General features: G+C 54.0%; 1 protein-coding gene across 1 annotated transcript in view; it reads left to right on the top strand.

The window, feature by feature from the left end:
* The window catches only part of MTSS2 (MTSS I-BAR domain containing 2), an 83271-nt gene extending 63315 nt beyond the window's left edge, over positions 1-19956 (top strand). Inside the window, exons 8-15 of the mRNA XM_075073832.1 lie at positions 1050-1157; positions 5077-5174; positions 7203-7413; positions 12841-12915; positions 13302-13367; positions 15073-15139; positions 15475-15645; positions 18639-19956. Of these exons, the coding sequence (XP_074929933.1) occupies positions 1050-1157; positions 5077-5174; positions 7203-7413; positions 12841-12915; positions 13302-13367; positions 15073-15139; positions 15475-15645; positions 18639-19411 (1569 nt within the window). The 3' untranslated portion in view covers positions 19412-19956. The remainder of the gene's footprint in view (positions 1-1049; positions 1158-5076; positions 5175-7202; positions 7414-12840; positions 12916-13301; positions 13368-15072; positions 15140-15474; positions 15646-18638) is intronic.
* Positions 19957-23444: the final 3488 nt, after the last annotated feature.

Genomic DNA, 23444 nt, shown 5'->3' on the forward strand with positions numbered 1-23444 from the left:
CTGGGACCGCTGGGAGGTGTGAGCTAAGGTTAGGGTGACCAACTAGCACGTGTGAAAAATTGGGAGGGGGGAGGGCATTAAAGATGCTAGGAGACGTTTCACAAGAGTAGGGAAGATAGCCTGTGTCCTGGCCCCTTCCAGCGGGGCAGTTACAACCTGCCCTCTCGGATTCCCCAGGGCCTTTAGCGTGAACCGGACATGTTCTTCTCTTCCCTTCTTGTCCCTATGCTGCTGTGCGGTGCTGCCGGCCCCATTACGGCAGCTGCTGGCATTGTTCCCCCCACCCCGAGCTGGCTGCACTTCCATGGTGGAGGGGTAGACGAGCCTTCCCAGTACGTATCTAGGGTGGTGGACTTCTCAGCTTGCCAGGAACCACGCATGGCAGTGGCTGATACTGATCAGTTTTATTGTCCCATGTAATGGCTGTGTTGAGTGTATGGTGACTGATGGATCGAACTCTGCCCTGGCTGCAGAGCTCCAAGGCGAAATGCCAAGGAGACGAATGCTGGAGGGCTTGACATTAGCCCCTGCCTGGTTGCGGATCTCCTGGAGTTGTTGCCAGGAGGGTTCTAGTGGTGGGGGAAAGGACAATTGCTCCATGGAGTGGCTGGGAATTTGCCAGGCACAGCCCTCGATGCTCCTGCATCTCCCCAGGAGGCCAGACAGTCCCACTTCACTCAGGGGCTGGTGCAATGGCAGGTTCCAGTTACACTTCCAGAGCCAAATCCTCCACTGATGTAAACCAGCGCCCCTCCCTTGGCTTTGCGAGTGGGGCTGGGATCCGGATTCTCTTTACTTCGCTGGGGTTTTGCCAACTAGGGGCTGAGCTACTCTGGCTGCCCCACCTCTCTGATGCTGGGTCTTGCAGATGTTCTGCTTGGGGGGCTGGCAGAACAGTCAGGGCCAGCTGGCTGGCAGGCAGAGCGGTGTTCACACACGTCCCGTAAGCCACTGCTGACTTGGAGGAAGCCAAGCAGTGCAGGAAGGGAAGGGGAAAGCCCTGGTTCCCACGGCACCGACTGCTGATGCTTCCTTCTCCTGCCGCTCAGACTGGAGAGATCACCATGCTGGGAGAGATCACTCACCTGCAGGGCATCATGGAGGACCTGGTGGTGCTGACCGCAGAGCCGCACAAGCTGCCCCCTGCCAGTGAGCAGGTGAGGGGTGCAGGGACGGGTTGTGCGGGGGGGAGGGAGTGCATGGGTGGGGGATGGGAATGTTCGGGGGGACGGATATTTCTGGGAGGAGAGATAGCAGAGTGTCCACTGGCAACAGAGAGCAGCTGGCCCCGACAGCGCTAACCCAGATGTCCATCAAGGGTCTTGCTGGGGAAGGGAGAGGAACAGAAGCACTTCATTATAAATCAGCAGTTTCATCGATTCATAGATGCCAAGGCCAGAAAGGACCATTGCAATCACCTAGCCCAGTAGTTCCCAAACTAACAACCTGTGAACCCCTTTCACGAAAATATCAAATCCACAAACTCCCTCCTAAAAATGAATATCTCCAGGGATTTTCTCCCTTACCTGAGCATAAATGATAGAAGCAGTGATCTTGTAATAAAAAAACAAATCATTTCCATCCTTATTACACACTATTTAATATTACATTATTATTTATCATTTCAGTATTAATTTTATTACATTATGAAAATGGCAACACTCTTCCAAGATTTCACTTATGTAGCTCATATCACTTGGATGAAGCCTCCTGCATGTTTCATCATGGAGTACCAGATGTGAAACAGCAGGAAGGTATTTAAGCCTCCAACTCAATTAAAGAGTTCCTCCCACAAGCATTCGAGTCTTGAGCAGTCCAGGAAAACAATGCAGGACTACAACAAAGCTTAAACCTGTTCTGCCAGGAAGTCATGGTCATGGGGCTCCCCGCACCCGGGGTTCCTAGGGAAAGCTCTGTCTACCATTACAGAATTTTTTCTGAGAACCCCCTGATACATTTTGCGAACTCCAGTTTGGGACCACTGACCTAGCCTGACTGTGATGTTCCCCTGGTGTTATCCAGACCGGTGATCTGCTAGGTCACCCCAATCCTTGACTCCGGTAGCCAGCCTTACCCTGCTCTGCTGTGTGAACCCCCACTCCTGGGCTGTTCATGCACAGCCTCTGGCATGTAAGCTGCTCCTTGGATTGTGCAACCAAATGACACTAGCCAATATCTCCGGTCCCAGACACAACCCTAGGAACCTCCATCTTGCAGTGTCTAGTTATGCCTGCTGGACACTACAAGCTTATATGAGTTCATCAATTTAACAAAGAAATTGGTATGTACAGTAACTCCTCACTTAACGTTGTAGTTCTGTTCCTGAAAAATGCGACTTTAAGCAAAACAATGTTAAGCGAATCCAATTTCACCATAAGAATTAATGTAAATGAGGGGGTTAGGTTCCAGGGAAATTTTTTTCACCAGATAAAAGACTATATTACACACACACTCTCTCTCTCTCTGTCTCTCTCTCTCTAAGTTTTAAACAAACAATTTAATACTGATACACAGTGATGACGATTGTGAAGCTTGGTTGAGGTGGAGGAGTCAGAGGGTGGGATATTTCCCAAGGAATGCCTTACTGCTAAATGATGAACTAGCAATTGGCTGAGCCCTCAAGGGTTAACCCTCGCTCTACACAAGGCAGCAAGAATGGAGGGAGATATGCGCATTTCCCTTAAGTACACTGCCTTGTTAATTAGATCAGCTTGCTGATAGACAGCTGCTGCAAGGTCCCTCCGTCCTGAGTCCTGGTCTGTCCCCACTGCTCAAGGGAAGATGGGGTAAGCGGGGTGCAGGAGCAGGGGGGCGGGGGACACCCTGACATTAGCCCCCTTCTTCCTTCCCTCCCCACCCCCCGCAAGCAGGAGTCTCAGGGAGCAGCTCCAAGGCAGAGGGCAGGAGCAGCACATGGCAGTGAGGGGAGGGACACAGCTGAATTGCAGGCAGCTGCTGTAGAGGGAACTTAGGGGAGGGGGGAGCTGATGGGGGGCTGCCGGTTCACCCTGGTTCCAAGCCCCCACCAGCTAGCTGCAACTGGCTGCTGTTCCTGCAAGCAGTGGACAAAGCAGGCAGCTGCCAAACAATGTTAGAAGGGAGCATTACACAACTTTAAATGAGCATGTTCCCTAATTGATCAGCAACAAAACAGTGAAACAACTTTAACCAGGACGACTTTAAGTGATGAGTTCCTGTAATCAGTCACTGGCTTTTGTTTCCCTCCAGTGCTCCCGCCTGTGTGGACTCTTAATTTAATCATGTTTCTGGAATTTTAGTGCCTCAGGATCTGGCAAGAGAGGTGTTCTAGGGGGATCCTGCACGTTGGCTGTCCCTTTGGGGAGCAGTCTCCCAACCCAGGACTGACATATACAGAACATCCAGCTCCCTTTTGGGGGTTACCTGGTGTTCCCCCTCCCAGCACTGAGTCCTTCCTTGCCCTCTTTTCCTAGAGGACTGTGATCTGTGGTCTGGAGGCCAGGTGTGTTTACCCTTTGATCAGATGCACCTTCTCCCAGCAGCTTTCCCATAACTGCCTTCTGTGTGTCACCAGCCTAGGGAAAGACATCCCCTTCTCTGTCAGCTGGGCCATTTGTTTTCTCACAAACTACCACCTGGCAACTTCCTGGTCTCAGCTCCTCTATTGTCACTGGTGTTGGAGCTGTATCTTCATTTAAAGAGACACAGTTACTTCCCAAAAACGTCTCAGAAATAGCATCCTGAAAAACTGGGACCTGGATTAGGGTACCCTCTGTCCCCTTTTCTCTGTCCCTGAGAAGTCAGCTATGTGACTGCCCCCCTGGAGGTCAGGTACACACATCCTTCTCAAAACCTGGGTCACGGGTTACCTGGCCAAATGGCAGAGATTGTGGGGGTGGTCGAAAGCAGGTTCCACTTGCTGCTTAACCAGAGAGATCTGGGTCCCTGTATCCCTCTGCCCCAAGTCCTCCCTGCCATTAATTACAGCAACCTTAACGTGCTTGATGTCTGGTTCTGCAGAGGCTAATCTCATAAAACCAATATGATAGGTTTCGATTGCTTAGGGGGGGTTCTGTGTTGAGGACAGCAGAACTGCCATGAGCTATTGGTTGCCTGCTTCCTCCTAGCACAGGGCATTTATTCCTCAGGTGATCAGTGGAATTACACCAATAGCAGCTTTGGGGCTCTTCTGCTTTCACAGGAGGTTTGGCATGGGGGTTAGAGGAATGGTTTTGGGGAGGTGAGTACCCAGCCTCCCAGCCACTCTCTCCCTCTTTCTAGGGATAAAACGGGATCTTCCCATCCCACCAGCTTTAAACCCCTCTCTCTGTAGCCTGCCCTCAGTAGATACATGAGTCTGTTCAAAGGCATCAGCTGCAAGAGCCATTCATCCCCAGCTTTTACATTTTTATCCCATAGACACTGCTTTACTGAGGCTGGGCTGGGTTTGTCCCATCCATGCCCTGATGAGGTGTGAACTGCCTCTCTGATCCTGGAGAGCTTTGCCTGGGCTTGTTTTAAGCCACGAGGGCACATTTGCAGCCTCATAACTACATACATGAAATTACAACCTATAACCTCACTATGACATCACTGTAAGAACAATGCTCAGTACATCATGAGCTTTCTGAAGCCACCCGACGTGACCAACTTTGCATTGGATACCGCACAATCCTATTGTAAGGATGAACATGAGGAGCAGGGTATTCCCCCGAATGCAGAGTGTCACACTGACCTCATGCATGGGAGGGGCCAGAGGCCGGCCCCACAGTCATTCCCAGAGTGCAGCTTTGAGAGAAACAGCCCATCGGGACTGACAAGTGGCCAGTGATGGAGACTCCACGTTACCGTTGGGAAGTTGTTTCCATGCCTAATTACCCTCCCTGTTAGACCTGTAATGCCATGTTTCCAGGCTCAGTTTGTCAAGCTTCAACTTCCAGCCATTGGATCATGTGCGGCTTTTCCCTGCTAGACGAAGAGCCCAGTATTCCATATTTATTCCCCATGGAGGTACTTACAGACAGCGAGTGAGACACACCTTCGCCTGCTCTTTGATAAGCTACAATGCTAACGTGGCTGGGCTCCTTCCTCCTGCAGGTGATCAAAGACCTGAAAGGCTCTGACTACAGCTGGTCCTACCAGACTCCTCCATCCTCCCCCAGCAGCTCTGGCTCCCGCAAGTCCAGCATGTGCAGGTATGTACAGAGTGTACAGGGGACCTCACAAACACGCCTGGGATTGGGGCGAAGGGGTTTCTGCTTTTATACTCACAACCTCATTGTATAAGTGCTTGAGTGCTCAGCTGGTAACGCGGATACCTGGCCTGAGCTCAGCTCCTCAGGCACATGGTGAAGTGTCCCCAAGACTCCCTGTGGATCAGATGCTAATTGATCATTAAAGCATTGCACTGAGGTTAGCATAGATCCGTATCTGTGGCATGCGGCTTAACCCTCCATCAGATGAAGTGCTTTTCACAGTCAGTGCTTTCCGTGCCCAGGCTGTGCCTGTGTAACCCCAGAGGAGTTGCTTATGTGAGAATCTTAATACAATAGGAAGGACTCCCGGTGGAGGGAGGATTTGTGGAACACCTGGGGTCGAAGAATGGTTAATTGAACTGTCCACCTCTTCTCTCCCTCCTGGAGTATGTGATTGGACCTGACTCACTCACACACCTGCAAGGTCCCTAGGCTTGGAGCCTTTATCAGAAGTACCAGGGTCAGGCCCCATGTATTCCGCCATCCTGTGGGCTAATTACCCTCCCTGTTAGACCTGTAATGCCATGTTTCCAGGCTCAGTTTGTCTAGTTTCAACTTCCAGCCATTGGATCATGTGCAGCCTTTCCCTGCTAGACGAAGAGCCCAGTATTCCATATTTAATCCCCATGGAGGTACTTACAGACAGCGAGTGAGTCGCCCCTTTGCCACCAAATTGGGATCCAGAATCTCAGCTTTCTTAAAAGTGACTGTTTCCTGCCCTGGTGATTGCAAAGAAAAGCTTGAAAACATGACCTGAGTGTCACCCACTCAGAGATGTTTGCCGACAGCCTGAAGCGATCGCTCTGCCAGACGTGAACTGGCCCCATCAGTTGGCCCTGGAACCTAAAGATAGACACCTTGTGCCACGGGGAAAACTGCAAATATGAGGGCAGCCTACGATAAATGGAACTGAATTCCCAGTCAGCCTCCCCAGGGCTCCCAGACACCCAGCGTCTTACTCATCTTAATACTTAACTCAGTGAAAACCTGCATTTTAAAAACGTGTCTGAAACAGCTTGCAGGATTTCCCGTGGTGCTGCAGTATGTAGAGAGGCGAGTGTGAGAGGCCTGCCAGCGGTGATCCCCTATCCTGCAGCTTTGGGGGCCAGTGCTGGTCAATACTGAACTCTTTATAATCATGTACTGGAGGGCCAGGCTGGGTACATCACAGGAGCACCAGCTCTTCCAGGCACTAGCACACACTAAGGGAGTGCTCAAGGGTTGCTGAGGAGGAGATGAAGTCTCCTGGGCCCATAGCACCCCTACCAGTTTGCACAGATACTTTACTTGTGCTTTAAGAGAGTCTTTGGCCATGGGTGTGTCCCTCTGTCTCAGTTTCCCCATCTGTAAACATGGGGGTAACGATACTGACCCACCTTTTCATTCATAGATTCTAAGGCCAGAAGTGACCCTTGTGCTCACCTGTTCTGGCCTCCTTTAGAGCACAGTGCACAGAACTTCCCCAAAATAATTCCTAGAGAAGATCTAGGCTCCTCTGGGGAGGTGCTGTGAGATCTAGGGACGAACAGCTCCCCAGCTGTTGTGAGTGCACATCTGAACTGAACCGCTGGCCTTCCATAGCACCTCCATTGCTGGCTCTTTCCCTTCACTCCAGAATGTGCTTTGGTGCAGCCAGGACTGGAGAGGGACCAGTGGGACGGGGGACCCGCAGAATGAGTGTGTGCTGGAGAGTGCATGCTGCATGGGGGCAGAAACTGGGCCTGCCCCAGAGACAGAAATGCAGGAGTGCACCCCTGTTCCTGCCCCTCACCCTCCCTCCCGCCCCTGCTACCCCCCTGGTCTGTAACTCTAGTCCTGTCGTGTATAAATCTGTGTGGCGGACCTTTGTCTGAAACTGTCTCTTCCTTCCTTTGCCCTCCTCGTAACCCCTCTCACCCTGACAATATGCATCTCTCTCCTGATTGTCACCCCTTCTCCTTCTCATCCCTCCTCCCCGCCGCCCCCCAGCAGTGTTAACAGTACAAAGGGTGGTACCACTTGGTCCGGTGCGTCCCAAACATACTCACCAGGTTCCACCTATCGCTACCGCAGCCTGGCGCAGCCGGTTAACGCCAACACCCGCCTGTCCAGCGTCTCATCCCATGACTCTGGCTTCATCTCCCAGGATGCCACATACTCCAAGCCGCCTTCGCCGATGCCATCTGACATCACCAGTCAGGTAAGGGGGCCATGGTGGGTGAATGCCCTCTGGATTTCACACTCCTTTAAAAAGAAAGGGAAAGTTGCCGCTTCAGAGATCCGTGTCAGATCACATGTGCTCAAGCTTCCTGAGCGAAGCAGCGGGTTGTAGTGAGTAGAGCACGGGGACCCCAAGACTCTTGGCTTCTAATCCCGCCTCTGCCACCGATTTGCCATGTAATCCAGGGCAAGCTGCGTCCGCTGGTCAGTGCCTGAGGTTCCCCATCTGCCAGAGAGGGGAACATTCGCCGACCCCCTCGGGCACAGTGAGGGTTAATGCAGATGAGGTGGGGACATGACTTTAATTCACACTGACCCGGTTTCCACTAGGGAGGGGTTGTCCAGCACCAGGAGGTGGAAGCTCACAGCATGGCAGTGAATCCATGCGAGATAACTGGGCAGATTTCTGTGCAGTCTCTTGAGCCCGGTGCCTCTCGTGCCAGCTGGCTGAACAAGCTGTTTTGAAGCCCCAGCACTAAGGAGGTTTAGGGGAGAAACAACTGCCATACAATCTCAGGCACCGTGGGAGGGGAAATAAACAGAATCACACTTGCATTAGGGTCAGAAAACGTGGCCCCTTCTTATTCCCTGTGTGCCCCAGGCCAACCTGCTCACCTTAGTGACAGACACGAGCCCTTGGCACTGGGCCTAAGAGAACGGCTGGGTTTCTGCACCGTCCCCAGAACGCTCCCCGGCCATGGGCAGCTTGTATTGCTGGGGACACGGCCGAGCCGAATCCCAGCCCAGGGTGACTCAGCAGGGCAGGGCAGTAGGGCAGTTGTACTGTGTTGGCCCTGGGTATAATTTTAAACTGACATAGGTGCCAAGGGCTGTGTGGACGCCCTTGTTTTGGTTGGAACCAGGCTTATTTCTAGTTAGCAGAAGTCATCTAGAAACAAGTTTAAGACTAACCTAAATAAACCACCATTAAACCAGAATAAGAGTGTACATGCGGGTTTGCACTGATTTAACTACCCCAGTGCAAATTTGGACGTAGACAAGAAACATCTTTTTACTGTTAAGCTGAGCACTTTCTGTCTGCATGAGGGAGAGACGGGAAGCCTGGAGCCCTGGAATGACATTTTCTGGAGAGGATCCACACTTCACCATGACATGCCCTGAAATATTCAGAGTGACCCATGCCACAGGCATCCTGTCTTTAGCATGGAACTGCAAAAGACTCAGAAAAGGCAGCATCAGGGGAGGATGAGATGGCTTAGGCAACTGCCCCTTCTGTGCCTTCAGGCTCTGGGTTCTGGGCATGGAATTCCAGTGGTGCACGGGACTCCGGTGTAGCATAGCTCCTGCTATCTTCCCTGCCCGTCAGCAGCTTCACCTGGGGCTGCTGGAGTCAGGAGCAGCCCCTGGGAAGCTGGGCTTGCTCTCCACTCAGTTTATTTGCCAGTAGTTACCCTCACTCTAATTTTTCAAGTCTGAAGTGTGAAAGCCAGAAGCCCTCAGTCTGTAGCACCAAACAGGCAGCCCTGGCACTTGGATTGCTTGGGCATAGTAGGTGTGCAAAGCGTGCTAAGGGCAGTACATGTTGTCAGCAGCATGAGGCCCACGTTGCAGAGCTGGCCCTGCACCCCGGGTAGGGCAGCCAGGGTTAGCGTTGTGCTGAGTTTCCACATGTGGTTGTGGTTGGCTCGCTCTCTGCCTGCCCTGGCTTGGCAGTGACGTGGCTCCCGCAGGATGATCGGGGACACTTTGGGCAAAGGACAAGGCGCCCGCAGGCTGCACACACATCTCAGACGGCTGCTCATGCCCCTGGCTCTGGCTGTAACCCAGCTGGGTGTGTCTGAGCTCAGACTGGGCGGTACCGTGCAATGTGGATGCGCTAAATCAGTCTCACTAACACCCTGCAGCTTTCCTGCTGGTCTGGCTGGGGATTGGATGCCGCCTGCATGAACAAGACAGGAGCAGGTTCCACCCCCACTACGGTAGGGATAGGGGACCTGCCCATCGTCCTTTCCGCAAGTCTGCTCTCAGCCAGGGCAGGGCCAGTGTGGCAGGCAGCGCCAGGGCTGTCCCTCGGGAATCCTAGGCAAGCCAAGAGCGAAGGCAGCTGAAGCTGTGGAGAGGGTAGCGCGTAGCACCCCACACTCAATTTCTGTACCCTGGAGAAGGGGCTTTAGGCCAGTCAGAGCAGGGTACACTCCCCAGTGTGGGCTCCCAGGGTGGAGTCTGGAGCGGCAGCTCTGTCGCTCTCTCCCGTGAGAGGGCAGCAGGAGAGACTTCTCAGAAAGAGACTTCGGCCCCTGCACCACACACACTTCTCAGCCAATGCTGTGATTGTGTTGTCGTGCCTTGGTCTGGGTGTGATGCAGCAACCGGGTACGGGGTGGTACATATGGTGTGTTGTCTCTGTCAGCGATGGGGAGTGTGTGTGTGTGAGTGTGATGTGTGCATGGCTTGTGTGTATCCGCTGTGGTATTGGATGGGTAAATGGAGGGAGGCGGGGGTTGTACTGTGTGATTGTGTGGAGATGGCATGGGTGTGTCTGGATGGTACATGAAGGGTGTACCTATCTGAGAAGTGTATATGGAGTGTGGTTGGGTACGTGTGCAGGAGTATATTTATGGTGTTCATATCTGTGTGTGTTGGGTGTATGACATATGGTGGGTGGGGGTGCGTAAGCAGTGAGCGTGTACATGTGTACATTCACAGGGAGTGTGTGTGCATGAGTGTGAGTACACAGGGCAGGAAAGAGTGTCGGTATACGTACGTACAGGGATGGAGGGTGTGTGTGTGTGTATGTACAGGGAAAGAGGAGTGCGTTTGTGTACGTACATACAGGGAAGGAGAGTATGTGTGTGTTTGTGCATGTGTGTACACAGGGAAGGAGTGTGAGTATATGTACCTAGAGGGAAAGAGGGTGTGTATGTGTGGGTGTGTGTTCACGTGCGCGTGCGTAGACAGGAAAGGAGAGTGTGTGTGTGTGTACGTACATACGGGGGAAGGAGGGTTTATGTGTTCGTGTACACAGGGAAGGAGGGTGTGTGTGTGTGTACACAGGAAAGGAGCGAGTTTGTGTGTATATGTACATACAAGGAAGGAGTGTGTGTGTGTATGTGTGTACACATACATACGTACGTACAGGAAAGTGTGGGCCCCTTACTGAATGGGGGAGACAACCTAGTGACAGAGGATGTGAAAAAGCTAATGTATTCAATGCTTTTTTTGCCTCTGTCTTCACAAACAAGATCAGCTCCCAGACTGCTGCACTGGACAGCACAGCATGGGGAGGAGGTGACCAGCCCTCTGTGGAGAAAGAAGTGGTTTGGGACTATTTAGAAAAGCTGGAAGAGCACAAGTCCATGGGGCCGGATGCACTGCATCCAAGGGTGCTAAAGGAATTGGCGGATGTGATTGCAGAGCCATTGGCCATTATCTTTGAAAACTCATGGCGAATGGGGGAGGTCCTGGATGACTGGAAAAAGGCTAATGTAGTGCCCATCTTTAAAAAAGGGAAGGAGGAGGATCTGGGGAACTACAGGCCAGTCAGCCTCACCTCAGTCGCTGGAAAAATCAAGGAGCAGGTCCTCAAGGAATCAATTCTGAAGCACTTAGAGGAGAAGAGAGTGATCAGGAACAGTCAGCATGGATTCACCAAGGGCAAGTCATGCCTGACTAACCCAACTGCCTTCTGTGAGGAGATAAAAGGCTCTGTAGATGAGGGGAAAGCAGTGGATGTGTTATTCCTTGACTTTAGCAAAGCTTTAGATACAGTCTTCCACGGTATGCTTTCCAGCAAGTTAAAGAAGTATGGGCTGGATGAATGGACTATAAGGTGGATAGAAAGCTGGCTAGATCATCAGTCTCAACGGGTGGTGATCAACGGCTCGATGTCTAGTTGGCAGCCAGTTTCAAGCGGAGTGCCCCAAGGGTCAGTCCTGAGGCGGGTTTTGTTCAATATCTTCATTAATGATCTGGAGGATGGCGTGGACTGCACTCTCAGCAAGTTTGCAGATGACACTAAAGTGTGAGGAATGGTAGATACGCTGGAGGGTAGGGATAGGATACAGAGGGACCTAGACAAATTAGAGGATTGGACCAAAAGAAATCTGATGAGATTCAACAAGGACAAGTGCAGAGTCCTTCACTTAGGACGAAAGAATCCCATTTACTGTTACAGACTAGGGACCGAATGGCTAGGCAGCAGTTCTGCAGAAAAGGGGGGTTACAGTGGACGAGACGCTGGATATGAGTCAACAGTGTGCCCTTGTTGGCAAGAAGGCTAACGGCATTTTGGGCTATATAAGTAGGAGCATTGCCTGTAGATCGAGGGACATGATTATTCCCCTCTGTTTGGCATTGGTGAGGCCTCATCTGGAGTCCTATGTCCAGTTTTGGGCCCCATACTACAAGAAGGATGTGGAAAAATTGGGAAGAGTCCAGCAGAGGACAACAAAAATGATATAGGGGGCTGGATCACATGACTATATGAGGCAGAGACTGAGGAATGGGACTGTTTAGTCTCAAAGAAAGAAGAGTGAGGGGGGATTTGATAGCATGCTTTCAACTACCTGAAGGCGGTTCCAGAAGAGGATGGAATCTAGGCTGTTCTCAGTGGTGGCAGATGACAGAACAAGGAGTAATGGTCTCAAGTTGCGTGTCGAGAGAGGGAGAGTTTAGGTTGGCCTATTAGGGAAACTAAATGTTCACTAGGAGGGTGGTGAAGCACTGGAATGGGTTCCCTAGGGAGGTGGTGGAATCTCCTTCCTTAGAGGTTTTTAAGGTCAGGCTTGACAAAGCCCTGGCTGGGATGATTTATTGAGGATTGGCCCTGCTTTGAGCAGGGGGTTGGACTAGATGACCTCCTGAGGTCCCTTTCAACCCTAATATTCTATGATGTGAGTGTGTGTGTGTGCGCGCGCGCGTACAGAGGGAAGGAGGGGATTTGTGTATATATGTACATACAGAGAAGGAGGATGTGTGTGCGCACGTACACGTGGAAGGAGAGTGTGTTTGTATGTACGTACAGGGAAGGAGGATTTGTGTGTGTGTGCACGTACAGAGAAGGGGGATATATGTGTGTGCGTGTACAGAGGGAAGGAGGGTCTGTGTGCGTGTACATATGTACAGGGAAGGAGGGTATGTGTGCGTGTGTGTCTGTGTGCGTGTACGTATGTACAAGGAGAAGGAGGGTATATGTGCGTGTGTGTGTAAGTACAGGGAAGGGGGTGTGTGCATGTGCCTGTAGGCTATCTGTCTGTACCTAACACTTGCCAGGGCACTCCAGCTGTGTCTGCACTGCTGGCTGTGGGGCTGGTCGAGACACTCCCGGGCTTGGGGGTGGCGTTTTTCTCCTCTCCTGCCGCATGCCTTTGGCTTTGTAACCAGTTTATTGTCTTCCTTCTCTGTGTGTTTGTTTGCCGCTCCCGCTGCCGGACTCTGGGCATGGCAGAAGTCCTCCAGCTCCGCATCCTCCGAGGCCTCGGAAACCTGCCAGTCAGTTAGTGAATGCAGCTCCCCCACCTCGGTTAGTTCTAGCTCTACTGCAGGGGCGTGCTCAGGCGGTGAAAAGGTGAAACCTTCATCAGCAACGTCCCCCTCTCTCTGTCCCTCTGCCTCGCTCTGTCTCTCACTTCACGGGGGCTACGTTTCCCATGCAGATCCCCAGGGCGCCTGTGGGGGCTCTTGGGAGACGCACCCCTCCCATCCCATTAATCTCTCCCTCCATCTCCACCCCTCGGTTGCCCTGGCTCTTGGCTGGCTTTGTGCTTTGTCACGGGCTCTGAAGCCCTGGCGTGTATCTGGCTTCCCTCCCCCCGTCCGCCATGCTGCTCAGCTCCCAGGCTGGGGGGGGACATGGAACGCAGGTGAGCGCAGGGTTTTCTTCACCACCGGTTTCTTGCTGTGTTTCAGCTGAAACCTATGAATGTAGCTCATGTGGCCAGGACTGACGGAAGCTCCCGAAGAAGCCTGAGCCTGGTGTGTATTTCCCAGCGTGTCCGTGGGCAGGGCCCTCCCAGGCGGGAGACTCTCCTGTGCTTTCTGTCTGGAGGGCTGGCTCTTCGCCCCCGGGCCGGACCTGGACCTGGGCCTGGCTATGCTGCCCGTGCTGACCCAGCCGGGGGGTGGAGCAGCGGGACATGTACTTGCTGTACCTGAGTGTCAGGGCAGCCTGGACGATGGATCTAGGCTGTGTGCTGGGTATTTCCGACGCTGCGCTGGTGGGGCAGTGAGGCAGCAGGGACGGATGAGCAGAGCCACGTTAGGTGTTGATTACTGTCTCTCTCTCTCGCTCCCTGAGCTACCCCAGCACTCACCAAGCAGCCTGGACTCCGGGCCAGCAAACCCGCTGCTTGGCCCACTGGCCTGGGGGCTTCACCCTCTGTGCTCCTTGGCTGTGACAGCAGAGTTGGCCTCCCCACGGCTTCCCATATGACAGGGAGCGAGGCTGCATTCTCCTCGCCTGCCCCGTGGGTCGCCTCTCAGCCCTTACCCTGGGGTCTCCAGCCCAAGCTCTGTCACACGGCTGCCTGGGGGTCAGGCCATCCTCTCTGCTCGTTTTCTCTTGCTCCTGTGGGGCTGGGGGTCAGGCTCCACCCGGAGCTCCAGGACATATTGGCCTTCCAGGAGCAATGGCAGCAAGTCTTGGAGCCCGACTGCCGCCTGGCTCGCGCTACGCCCCAGCAAATAGCTGTACAGACATTTGGGCTGGGGCTCGCAAATCCACCCCTTCCCCAGGGCTCCAGCCTGGCCAAACACCCACACGGTTAGTGTCAGTGCTGGGGCCTGAGCCCAGGTCTGTAGGTCTGGGCTCTGAGACTTGCTGCCAACGGGGAGTGGGGGGATCCCTCCTTCCAGCCACCTCTCCCCCCCCAGCCCCTTCCTCCTTTCTCTAGCCACCACATGCCTCCTTTCTTCCCACCCCGGCTGAGCTTGGCCTTGGCAGGATGTCACAGGCCGTTCCATAGGCCAACCTCAGAGGGAAGCTGAGACACAGGGGGCACCTGGGACTGCCCTGAAAGGGCCCAGCCCTGGTCATTTCACTGACTGCCGGGAGGCTGGAACAGGGGCTCTGCGGTGCCAAGGAATGGGGCTCACACAAGGGGCTGAGCAGGCGTGTGGGGACAGATGGGACATGGGGTAAGGAATGCAAAGGACGGATAGAAATGTGGCCGGGAGGGAGATAGATGAGGGTCAGTGGGAAAGGCCAGGGAGGGGGATGGGTGGGAATTTGCAGGGAGGAAAATGGAAGGGGGTGGCACGGAGGGGCAAATGGTGGGGATGTTGCAGGGAGGAAATGTTAGGGGTGGGCAGCGGACGGGCAAATGGGTTGGCCAAGGACCAGCACCGCGCTCGCACGCACACGAGCAAGGATGGGCGGAGGGGGATGGGCAACAGGGGAGGCACAGCGAAGGGGGATGGCAGTGGGAAGGGGCGGCACAGGCAGGAAGGGGGGTGGGCAATTGGACATGAGTTGGGAGGAGAGGGGTGGATAGGGAATGGGCCGAGGGGTGTGTATCGCTGTTGTCCGAGATGATGACGTGTCAGACGGACGCGCCTGGGAGGTTTATTACTCATGGCATTCACACATGACACACTCACCGCAGGCTAGACCCCTTGGACTCCCTGTACCGCAGCATGCCAGGCACACACACCCACGTACCGATTCTGCGTCTATTCTTAGCGCACCCCGCACACCAACGAGTGCACGCGGCTCGCACATAGCAGCAGCCTTTTGTACAACTGCCAATGTAGGCACTGAGAGGCTGTGCGTACAGCAAGGAAGCGAGACCCTTGGCGTAGCAGCCCGTCCATCCAGGGTGGCGGCAGGAATGATTCACTGCACCGCTGCCGTCTGCTCATGTGGCTTTCCCTCGTTTGCGAGGGGTCACTCCAAAGCGCCAGCCGCTCATGGTTAATTACCTTACCCTCCGGCGACCCCTCCCTCCCCCAGCATCCACCCTCACTCTCAGTGCTCCTCTTTCTTTTATCATATGCTCACTATAATCTGTTGCTACGTATTTGTCCCCGTGGCGAAGTCCCCCTGCCTTACCAGGCCTGCCTTGACCTTTGAGGATGGTCCAAGGCCAGTCACCTTACGACCAGCGCCGGTTGGTCAGCACCCTGCAAAGCGGAGGAAGGACCGCCGTGGGCATCTGCGGGAGGCCGAGCTGGGCTTCCACCAGCATGGGTAATCCGGGAATTAAACTTGAAGACGTGCCCAAGGCCAGGATGTCCCAGCGTACCATCGCGCAAGGTACCGGCTGTTGGAGCGAGGGACGGGCAACATGGACCCAAGGGCGACTTGTTACGCACTGAGTGCTGGTTCGAGCCTGCTCCTGTCGCACGTCTATCTCAGAGCGGTCCTGTGAGTGGCCCATTGGATGGCCAGACCCTGCCCGCCCCATTGCTGGGGGTGGCCGTGTGCACAGACCGGCTGGCTGGGATCGGCCCTGCCAGACTTGCAGTATTCATGTCAGTTGCTCCTGACTCCCAGCCGTGCCCAAAGACCAGGGTGAGAGGAGCAACTTCTCTGACTGGGAGCTAAGGCAGATTGTGACGGGTCTCAGCTGGTTCTCCAACAGCAGGTGAGGAGGTGTCCCCGCTGCCAGCGACCTGGCCTGGTGCTCACACGCGTGGCCTGAGCCTCGAACACCAGAAGAGCAGGCCGGGATTCCCTGCAGTACTCCAGTGGCTACAGCACCGCACCACTACTCCGTCCTGCTCAGAGACACTATCCCGCAACCACCCCAACGGGTCCGTCGTCTCAAGGTACGGCCAGCAAGGGCTGGGCTGTCCAGGCTTTGGAGCTAAGTGCTCAGCCAGGGCTGATGCCCAGCAGACTCACTGAGATCCACCACTCGCATGGCCAGTCACTGCTACAGGGATCTCAGGATGCGAAGCCACTGGGTCCCCAGGGGGGGCGGAGCACAGGGCCTACCACAGAGGATTCAGGGGGCCTGGGGCAAAGCAATTTCGGGGGCCCCTTCCATAAAAAAAAGTTGCAATACTATAGAATACTATATTCTTGTGGGGGCCCCTGCGGGGCCTGGGGCAAATTGCCCCACTTGCGCCTCCCCCTCCCCCCCGGGCAGCCCTGTGGGTTCCTTCTGAAGGGATCAAACAGGGTAGAATAAATCAGAAGCTGCTCTGGAGCTGCAGGCTGGGGCAGAACTGGGGGCCGGATCTGGGAGGGAGCCGGGAGCTCCTATCATGCCGCAGGGCTTTCTCTACATCCGGTTTTGCAAACGTATTCTAGATTCATAGAACTGTGGGGCTGGAGGGGACCTCGAGAGTGCAGCCCCCTGCGCAGAGGCAGTGACCAGCGGGTATGCTGAGACCAGCCCGCATAGGGGTTTGTCCTAGCTGCTCTTAAAACCTCCGGAGGTGGGGTTTGCTCGGTGACCTTGGTACTGAATAAATAAGAAATGGTTCCTTGTCACAAGCCGGAGGAGACAATATCTTCAGCTTTTTCAACATTTTTGCAAAATGTGGTTTTCCATTTGCCCACCAGCTTGTGTTTGCATGGTGGTTTGTGGTGTGGTGGGTGGGCTTTGGGCATATTTGCACCTATGACTGTGGGGTGGGGTGTTGTGGCTGTGTTGTAAGTGATACGTGTGTGTGTGTTTGTATGATTTTTGTGTTGTGCTTTGTTTGCTTATTTCTGCATTGTGTTATGTTTGTGTTGTATGTAATGTGGTTGGTGTATGATGTGATGTTTTGATTGTGTGGCATGTAGTCTGGTTGTTAAGTTTGTATTGTGTTTTTTATCAGAAGTTGTGGTTGTGTTATGTGTGATGATGTGTATTTTGGATCATGCTGGCATTTTGGCTCTGTGGTGTCATTGAGTTGCTGATGGTCATTGTGTCTGGAATGGTTTTGTTGCTGGCGGTTCTGTGTATGTAATGCGGTTGTGGTTCTCTTGCTGGTTCATGTTTTGTGGTTGTGTTGTGCATGCTGTGGCTGGTGGTTTTGTAGCTGGAAGTTGTGGTTTGTATGTCATGCTGATGTTGGTGATTGTGTTGCATGTATTGTGGCTCTGGTTTTGTTGCTGCTGGTGTTGTGGTTGTGGCATGTGTGTGACATGCTGATGCTATGTATTGATTGTGTAGTGGCTCTGATTGTGTTCCTGCTCGTGGTGGTTGTGGTGTGTCTGTGTGTGTCATGCTGATGTTATGTGTTGATTGCGTTGCACATGTGGTTGCGTTGCTGCTGGTGGTGTGGTTGTGGTGTATGTGTGTGTGGCATGCTGATGATATGTGGCATCATTTGTGTTGCTGGTGGTCGTGTTGCGCATGCTGTGGCTGTGGTTGTGTTACTGCTGGCGGTTTTGTGATGTGTTTGTGCCATGCTAATGCTAGATGGTGTTGATTATGTTGCATGGGTTAGCTGTGGTGGATGTGCCTGTGTTGTTGGTGACTGCGTTGCACATGTTAGTTGCGGTGGTGTGTTGTGCTGATACTGCCTATTGGTGGTAATTGTGTTGCAATTGGTTGTGGTGGTTATGCCTGTGTCGGGGTGACGCTGCCTGTTGTTGGTGATTGTGTTGCATGTGTTGGTTGTGGTGGTATGTCATGCTGATGCTGCGTATTGTTGGTAATTGTTGTATGTGTTGGGTGTGCCTGTGTCACACTAACACTGTGTGTTGGTGGTTGTGGTGGTGATCGTTTTGCATGTGTTGGGTGTGCCTGTGTTACTGGTGATTGTGTTGCCTGTATTGGGTGTGCCTGTGTCACATAGACGCTGTGTGTTGTTGGTGATTGTGTTGTATGTGTTGGTTGTGGTGGTGTGTTGCACTGACGCTGCATGTTGTTGGCGATTATGTTGCACGTGTTGGTTGTGCCTGTGTCACGCTGACACTGTGTATTGGCGATGATTGTGTTGCATGTGTTGGTTGTGGTGTGTTGAGCTGACGCTGCATGTTGGTAATTGTGTTGCATGTGTTGGGTGTGCCTGTATTGTTGGTGATTGTGCTGCATGTACTGGGTGTGCCTGTGTCGCGCTGATGCTGCATGTTGGTGATTGTGTTGCGTGTGTTGGTCGTGGTGGTGTGTCCCTCTGATGCTGCGTGTTGTTGGTGATTGTGTTGCATGTGTTGGTTGTGCCTGTGTTGCACTGATGCTGCGTGTTGTTGGTGAGTGTGTTGCATGTGTTGGTTGTGCCTGTGTTGCACTGATGCTGTGTTGTTGGTGATTGTGTTGCATGTGTTGGTTGTGCCTGTGTTGCGCTGACGCTGCGTGTTGCCCCCAGGCTCGGATTACGACTGCTACTCGGTGAATGGCGACGTGGAGTGTGACAGCCAGAGCGAGTTTGACAAATCCTCCACCATCCCACGCAACAGCAACATCGCCCAGAACTACCGCCGCATGATCCAGACCAAGCGCCCCGCCTCCACCGCCGGGCTGCCCACCGGGACCCCCCTGCCAGCCAGCGCCCCACCTGGCGTGGCCACCATCCGCCGCACGCCCTCCACCAAGCCCTCAGTGCGTCGCACCCTCTCCAACGCCGGGCCCATCCCCATCCGGCCCCCTATTGTCCCAGTAAAGACCCCCACCGTGCCCGACTCCCCTGGCTACACTGGGCCCACCCGGGTGGGCAGTGAAGAGTGTGTGTTTTATGCCGATGACGCCTCACCAAACGCAATGGACTTCGCCAAAGCCTCGCCCAAGAGGCTCAGCCTCCCCAACACAGCCTGGGGCAGCAACGCCATGGAGATATCGGTGTACCCGGGGCCAGGGCAGCACCTCTCTGCTGAGGAAGAGGAGGACCAGCAGCTGGCCGCCAACCGGCACAGCCTGGTGGAGAAGATTGGCGAGCTGGTGGCCAGTGCCCATGCCCTGGGCGAGGGCCAGTTCCCCTTCCCCACCGCTCTCTCTGTCCCCAGCCCTGGAGAGGAGACGCCCACTCTGCCCCCAGCTGCATCCAGCGAGCCCCCCGCTGAAGACATGCTGGTAGCCATCCGGCGCGGCGTGCGCCTGCGCAGGACCATCACCAACGACAGATCCGCCCCCCGGATATTGTGATGACACCCCCACTGCCGCCCCTCCCTCCCAGCGCACCCCATGGGAAGAGAGCGAACACAGGGCCAGGCTGAGCATAGAAGAGAAATCAATCCAGTAAAGAATCACAGAGGCAAAGCCACTTTATGGAGCTAGAGACCAATCTAGATTTAAATGGAAATTAAAAGTCTTTGCTAACAGACTCACAAGGCGCCGCCTAGGAGGCACTGAACTGGTTTTGGAGCCTATTTTATATTTCATTTCTCATGCCCTCCTCGTTCCCCGTCCCCTGTCCACACTGTGCTCCTGGCTGTTAAAGACTCCTCGCTGCCAGCAGGAGTCAGCGCTACAAGAGGGGGCACCCCCACTGTGTGTTGGGGGGGCACGACCCTGGACTCGAATAAGTAGCTACATAATAAGTATAAAGAACACACACAGATAGACACACACACAACGCCAAGGACCGCTGGCTGCTGTCCGCCACAAGCCACCTCCTTCCTCTTCCTCTGGACGGAAGATGCACGGAGTCCTGTGCTGAGCATCTGACCACCCCTCTCCTCTCTCCTCCCTCCCTCCCTCCCTCCCTCCCTCGTGGCTGCAGTGAAAAGAGTCACCAGAGCACCAGAGGAATAGAGAGCGTTCCTGGCACACCCTGAGGTGCTTTGGTGTCACAGACCTTTGCTGGGGGAGCAGCTGCCCCCACGCGTGTGCCCCCTGGGAGCGGGTTTTGGGGCTAGCACTTCACAGTCTCCTGTTGAAAACTTGGCAATGTGCAAAAGGCCAGGCTCTCCTCCCCTCCCGATTAGCTGAGCTGCGGAAGGACTTCCCCGGCTCTGTCTAGCGTGTCCAGCTCTCAGGCCAGGGGCCATGGGTTACAGGTGTTTCTCAGGAGGTTAGACTGCTTGTGTGGGTCTCTAGCCATAAAGCGACAAGGCAGGGGGTTGGGGTGCCCAGCCACAACTCTGTGCCAGGCACTCAGATACACCAGCACTGGTAATTTAAAGGAACCGGCCTGCTCAAGAGTTACCTTTTCCCCGCATCCAGCTTCGCAGCCGGCCTTAGCCTGGGACTGCTAACCCAAGTAGAGAGTAAAGGGGCTGCCAGATAGCTATGAATCCAGCAGGCTTCTGCTCGGTGTGCTCTCGAGTGTCCCAGGGGATCTGGGGTTGGGTGTCCTGAAGCTGTTTGTGCAGTATATTCCCCATCTGGGTGTTTGCATGAGTGTGTGTCAGGCTGGGGGGGTGCATATGTGCCCAGCTGGGGGTGTATGCAGGGTTTTGTAGTGTGGCGAGGGGTGCATCTGCGCACACTCACTCCTGCTCACCACAACCGTAGCCACCAGATCAGCACAAACACACCACGCTGACATCAGTGGTTCAGCTGCACAGGGCCGGGATGGCCAGCACCGGGCCCCGGTGGATGTGTCATGGCGAAGGGCCCTGGAGCTGAGAGGCCCGTTGCTGGCATTACGCTACACAGGGCTGTGCCGCGGGGACTTGGTGCCCTGAACCGTCCCTTTCCCAGTAAGATGCCGTCCCATGAGGAATGGGAATCTCAGGTCTTGCTTGGGGCCATTCTCCCCCCAACCCTCCGAGACTCACGGCCGGTCGCACCTACTCCACACACAGTCCCACTGAAAAGCATGGGGAGTCCTCCCACAGGAAGGTGTTACTCAGTGGGAATAAAGGTGGCAGAATGAGATCTGCTCCTTTTACAAAACACCCATTAGCTTCAGTGGTTACAAGGTGAGCAGAGCTGGCGGCCAGAGCCCACGAGCCCCACTGGAGTTCTGTCTCAGTGAGGACACAGTTCTCACTGGGACACATGGGGGCCCTAGGTCACAGCTCCTTGTCATTGACGCTGCTTCGCCCAAGGCCACCTGAAGCTAATGGTCATGAGTGCCCCAATAATCATGGCCTCTTGGCATCTCCCAGCACTAGGTTCCTGGGAACCTGCTTTCCCACTCCTGTCACCCTGATGGGGTGCTGCATCCTTCCTCAGAAGTCAATGGCAAAACCATAGACCGTGGCATGATCACTGTCCCCCTATTAACTGGATTTTGAGTCAGAAGAAATAGAGCCACAGAAGCATTAATAAGTAATAATAACTGGAGATATACCAATCTCCTAGAACTGGAAGGGACCTTGAAAGGTCATTGAGTCCAGTCCCCTGCCTTCACTAGCAGGACCAATTTTTGCCCCATATCCCTAGGTGGCCCCCTCAAAGATTGAACTCACAGCCCTGGGTTTAGCAGGCCAATGCTCAAACCACTGAGCTATCCGTCTTCCCCCACCCCCATTAATTGGTGGGGGGGAACAGATTTAGGGATGACTGTGTTCTGTTCATAACCTGGTCTGATAGACACACCTCCCTCACTTATTAGCAGGGCTTTGCCATGTTGGTTGGATAAATACAGTGGGAGAAACAGGCCAGTGCACTCCCATAAAGACCTTGCAGCAGCTGTGCCAATGGAAGGGTTCACTGATTCCGCGTGATCTGGATCACGTCGTGAACTGGGTGCAAGCAAACAGGGTGCATTTTAATAAGGGTAAATGTCTATGTCCATATCTGCTAACAAAGAACATAGGCCATGCTTGTGGCCTGGGGACTCTCTCCTGGTATGCAGGGGCTCTGGAACAGATGTGGGGGTGGATAATCAGCTGAACGTGAGCTCCCAGTGCAAGAGCGAATGCCACCCTGGGGAGTAGAAGTAGAGAGGTTCCTTTGTCCCTGTATTTGGCACTGATGAGACCACGGCTGGAATCCTGTATCCAGGCCTGGTGCTAACCATTCCAGAGGGATGTGGGTAAATTGGAGAAGAGTCAGGAGATTGATTAAAGGATTAGAAACCCTGCCTTGGAGTGACATACTCAAGGAGCTGTCTATTTAGCTAACAAAGAAAAGGTTAAGGGGTGACTTGATCACGGTCTGTAAGTATCTACATGGGGAACAATCATTGAATAATGGGTGCTTCCATCTAGCAGACGAAGGTCTAACACGGCCCAGTGGCTGGTAGTTGACGCTAGACACATGCACACTGGAGAGGAGGTCTGTATGTTTCCCGGGGAGAGTAATTAGCCATTGGAGTGATTTAGCAAGGGTGGAGGTAGATTCTCCATGAGTGGTAATGTTAAGATGAGGACTGGCTGCTTCTCAAAAAGCTCTGCTCTAGGGATTACTGTGGGGAAGTCCTATGGCTGGTGCCATGCTGGGGGTTCAAACCAGGTGATCCCAGTGGGCCCTTGGAATCTGAATCTATGCCTGGCCTCCTCCATGCCCCTACCATGCGTGTCAAGCTGGTAGAGTGTGTGGGTGCTCAAGCTGTCTGCCTCTTGCCCTCCCCCCCCAACCTACAACGTGTGCTGGGTAACGGAAGGTGCCGTCAGGAAGGCGGAGGGATTTATGATGAGTGGATGCGTGACTGGAGGGGAGGAAGCTGGGGCAGGGTGTCCTGGCTGAACAGCAGTGGCCATGTGGTCTGTAGGGTTTGGGTTTGGAAAGGGGAGAGCTGGTCTTTCCCTGCATCTGATTGGATAGGAATGAATAGTACTCAACCAGCTTGCTAGAGAAATGCTGAGTTATGATTGGCTGAGAGCTGGTCTAGTCCACCCCCCCTCCCTTCCTCACCCCTTTACCTTAGGCAGCCGGAAGCCCTGGCCTTACACCCTCCGAAGGACCAATAGCTCAGCGGTACCATTGTCACCAGGTGGCCGACCACAGTGGGATGGGGACAGAGAACCACAGAGGGAGCCACACGAGGGCTGCCCTTGGCCTGGTGTATTTTGCACTGAGCAGTAGCTGGGCAGAGGGGATCCTACGGCGATGGGAGCCGTGTCAGACCCTGGATACGCAGACTGAGCTACTCTGGATATAATAGCCCAATGATTGGGGATCTCCATTGATTTAGGTGTGTTGCACCGGGGATGATTTCAGTGTGTCGCACCGGAGATGCGCAGGGCCCGTTGATTTCAGTGTGTCGCACCGGGGATGAGCAGGGCCCGTTGATTTCAGTGAGTCGCACCGGAGATGAGCAGGGCCCGTTGATTTCAGTGAGTCG

The sequence above is a fragment of the Chelonoidis abingdonii genome, chromosome 19, assembly GCF_003597395.2.
Source record: "Chelonoidis abingdonii isolate Lonesome George chromosome 19, CheloAbing_2.0, whole genome shotgun sequence".
Lineage (NCBI taxonomy): Eukaryota > Metazoa > Chordata > Testudines > Testudinidae > Chelonoidis > Chelonoidis abingdonii.